The 4,288-nt window shown below is 42.5% G+C and overlaps 1 protein-coding gene across 1 annotated transcript; it reads left to right on the top strand.

Annotated features, from left to right (window-relative positions):
• The first annotated feature begins 211 nt into the window (after positions 1 to 211).
• Positions 212 to 703, top strand: LOC122649709. Its single transcript, XM_043842954.1, has one exon. The coding sequence runs from the start codon at positions 212 to 214 to the stop codon at positions 701 to 703; it is 492 nt and encodes a 163-aa protein (XP_043698889.1).
• Positions 704 to 4,288: the final 3,585 nt, after the last annotated feature.

The following is a 4,288-nucleotide window of genomic DNA, read 5'->3' as shown; positions in this document are numbered from 1 at the left end:
TAGTGTTATCCCATAGTAATTGCAAAGTATTGAGTGGACCAGTGCATTTTAAAAACCCAAAGGTTAGGAATGTAGATCCCGTTGACACTCTTGGTTAGGTGTTGGTACATTAGTTTATACAACCAGCACAAGTTAGTGGTATTGAAATACCCTGTATTTTATATTCTATTTTGTGTGATAGATATATGATTCTGTTATGTCCCTATGGCAGATGTCTCTAGGTCATGGTTTATCGGACATTCCAAAACTTTTTGGTGAAAATTATACGAGTTGGTATGAGGATCCAGATGTGTATCTATGCCTAAGGGACCTAGATCTTTGTTTGAGAGAGCCCAAGCCTACAACACTCACTCTTGACAGTACTCAGGTAGACAAAACAGAACTTGAGAAGTGGGAAGCTGCAAATAGAAAATGTCTGAAGGTCATCAAGCATGCTATGCCTGCAACCTTGAAGGATAGCATCACAGTGAAAGATACTGCCACAGAATTTTTGGAAGCTATTAGAGTTAAATTTGAGTCTTCCAAGAAGGCTCAGTCAGGTGACTTGATGAGCAAACTGACCAATGCAAAGTTTGATGGGAATGGTAGTACCAGGGAGCACCTTCTGGGACTTGTTTCTTTAGGAAACAAGATTAGGGAGTTAGAGATTAACTTTGATGATGACTTCCTAGTTAATATTGCCCTCAATTCACTCCTAGAGTAGTATCAACACCTTATGGCACCTACATTGCCTTAAAAGATAAATGGAGCATGGATGAGCTGATCACTATAACTGGACAGGAAGAGGCAAGAATGAAAAGGGGAAAATTGGAGAGTACTAATCTCACATTAGGCAAGGGATCCTCATCTGGAGGACCTCACAGAAATAACAGAAGATTTTCCAGGAGAGGCAGGTTTGCACCCTACCAGACTGGCAGGAACCAAACTGAGCAGGGCAACAGAACACAATAGGACAACAGGGGCAATATAGGGCAAAAAGATTCGAACAATGTGGTTGAGTGTTTCTGGTGCAAGAAAATGGAACATATGAAGAAGGACTGCTTCAAGAGGAAGGTATACTTTGAGAAGAAGAAGAGCACTGGTAAGGGTACCTCTTTGGTCTGTTATGAATCTTCCCTTATAGATGCACAAATAGATTCTTGGTGGTTAGATTCTGGATCCTCCATTCATGTCACTCATTCCTTGCAGGGGTTCACAAGCAGGAGGGTACCAAGCAAGAGTGAGGTGACGGTGTGCATCGGGAATGGAGCAGAAGTAGAAGTGAAGGCCATAGGATTAGTTACATTATCTTTGAATTCATACAATTTCATTACTTTAAAGGATGTAGTTTTTATTCCCTCCACGAGGAAGAATTTGATTTCAGTTTCAAGACTAGTTTCAGATGGTTATTCTGTTGTTGTGAATAAAGATGGCTTCACTTTACTTTTGAATTCTGTGGTTGTTGGTTCTGGATATTGTTCGGATGGTTTGTATAGACTAAACTGTGTCTCTTCTTGGGTTATGAACGTTGGCACCAAACGCCAACTGGTGGATGAGAAATCTTCTGTACTCTGGCACAGAAGATTAGGCCATATCTCTAGAAAGAGAATGGATAGGTTGATCAAGGAGAAGTTACTTGATGAGTTGGATTTCCAGGACATGGAAGTTTGCATTGATTGCATAAAGGGGAAGATGACTTCTTCTACAAAGAAGGATGCTTTTTGACACAGTGAGGCTCTAGATCTTATTCACACTGACATATATGGACCTTCCCCTACTCCTGCACTTGGAGGCCAACGTTACTTCATCACTTTTATTAATGACTGGACCCGATATGGTTACATCTACTTGCTAGCTGAGAAAGCAAAAGCGCTGGAGGCTTTCATGTTTTTCAAAGCTGAAGTTGAACTCTTCCATAGCAAAAAGATAAAGTCTGTCAGGTCTGACAGGGGTGGAGAATACTATGGAAGAGCAGGAGATACAGAGCAACAACTTGGACCTTTTGCTAAGTATCTACAGGAGCACGGGATAGCTCCACAGTATTCAACGCCTGGTACACCACAACAAAATGGTGTAGCAGAGAGGAGAAATCATATTCTGAAAGATATGGTGCAAACCATTGTCAGTAACACCAACCTTCCAGAGTCCTTATGAGGAGAAGCACTGAAAACTACGGCCTATATTCTCAACAGAGTACCAAGTAAGTCAGTGTGCAAGACACCGTTTGAACTCTGGACAGGTAAGAAACCTAGCCTGAAGCATCTTCGAGTCTGGAGTTGCTCTGCCAAGGCCAGACTCTTCAATCCTCAGCAGAAAGTCTGGGACCCAAAAACTGTGAGCTGTCATTTTGTGGGTTACCCAGAAAGATCTAAAGGGTATAGATTCTATTGCTCAGGCACAGGGAATAGAATTGTGGAGACCACCCATGCCAAGTTCCTTGAGTCAGAAGGAGATCGCTCTGTGCCCCATAACTTGAAGTTTAATGAAGGACAGAGGGGAACATCTGTTGAAGAACCGAGGTCGAGCAGGCCCTTATTATTTTTAGACCGTGATTCTCACATGGATAATGATATGGATGTGCCCACTGATCCTGCTGTCCTTGTGACCGTAGTAGTGGATGTGCCACCACCTAAGGCATATGATCCGATACTAGCCGACACGGTCACTACTACTGACCCAGAGCCTTTGAGGAGATCTATCAGGACTCGTAGATCAACCATTGGCCCAAATTATGTCACATACCTGAATGAGTGTGAGTTCGACATCAGTAAGGAGGAGGATCCTGATACCTTTTTATAGGCAATCAATAACAAGGAGTCAGACAAATGGGTGGAAGCTATGAAGGAGGAGTTACAGTCCATGCACAACAATGGTGTGTGGGAGCTGGTTGAGATTCCACAGGGCTACAAAGCCGTTGCATCAAAATGGGTCTTCAAGACCAAGACTGACTCTCAGGGTAACATAGAGCACTACAAGGCCAGACTTGTGGCAAAGGGCTTCACACAGAGAGAGGGCATAGATTTCAAGGAGACTTTCTCCCCAGTATCTTTGAAAGACTCATTCAGAATCATCATGACCATAGTAGCTCATTTTGACCTTGAACTACATCAGATGGATGTGAAGAAGGCTTTTCTGAATGGGGATTTGGCTGAACAGGTTTACATGTTGCAGCTCAAGGGTTTCGAGGAGAAAGGGAAGGAGCATCAAGTTTGCAGATTGAAGAAATCACTATATGGACTGAAGCAGGCTTCGAGGCAATGGTATTTAAAGTTTGATTAAATAGTGACTTCTTTTGGTTTTGTTGAGAATACGATTGATAATTGCATCTACATGAAGTCTACCAAGGGCAAGTTTATTTTCCTGGTACTTTATGTTGATGATATCCTTCTTGCTAGCAGTGATCTTGGTTTACTTCAAGAAACCAAGCGGTTTTTATCCAATAACTTTGAGATGAAGGACATGGGAGAGAGCACCTATGTACTTGGCATCAAGATAAGTCGGGATAGAAAGAGAGGTCTTCTTGGTCTGTCACAGAGGCCTTACATTGACATAATCTTGAAGAGATTCAACATGTCTCAATGTTCAGGGAATGATGCACCTATTAGTAAAGGAGACAAGTTGAACAAGCAGCAGTGCCCGAAGAATATCCTTGAGAGAGACTCCATGAAGGACAAGCCATATACCTCGACTGTTGGTAGTTTGATGTATGCATAGGTGTACACTCGACCTGATATTGCCTTCACAGTTAGCATGCTCGAGAGGTTCCAATCTGATGCTAGATTGGTCCATTGGACGGAAGCTAAGAAGGTAATGCGGTTCTTATTGAGGACCAGAGATTTCAAGCTTGTTTACAGAAGAAGTGAGAGACTAGAGGTGGTCAGATACTCAGACTCTGATTTCAGTGGTTGTACTGATGACATAAAGTCAACTTTTGGATATGTCTTCCTGATGGGTGGAGGCGCAATTTCGTGGAAAAGTGTCAACCGGACAATCATTGCTTCATCCACCATGCAGGCAGAGTTTGTGGCAATGTTTGAGGCAACCAAGCAGGCAGTTTGGCTGAGAAACTTCATTGCAGAACTGAAGGTTGTTGACTCCATCTCCAAATCGTTGCGACTATGGTGTGATAACAACTCAGCAGTCATCTTCTCAAAGAACAAGAAGAAGTCCAACAGTTTAAAGAACATTGTAATAAAGTATCTTCTTATCAGAGATAAAGTGACTGAGGGAGAGGTTGATGTGGTACACATCCCTACAGAGAAGATGGTGGTAGATCCTCTCACTAAGGCTCTTTCAGTGGGAGTTTTCA

This window comes from Telopea speciosissima, chromosome 1 (genome assembly GCF_018873765.1).
Source record: "Telopea speciosissima isolate NSW1024214 ecotype Mountain lineage chromosome 1, Tspe_v1, whole genome shotgun sequence".
Taxonomy (NCBI): domain Eukaryota; kingdom Viridiplantae; phylum Streptophyta; class Magnoliopsida; order Proteales; family Proteaceae; genus Telopea; species Telopea speciosissima.
This window is presented reverse-complemented; position numbering and strand designations above follow the sequence as displayed.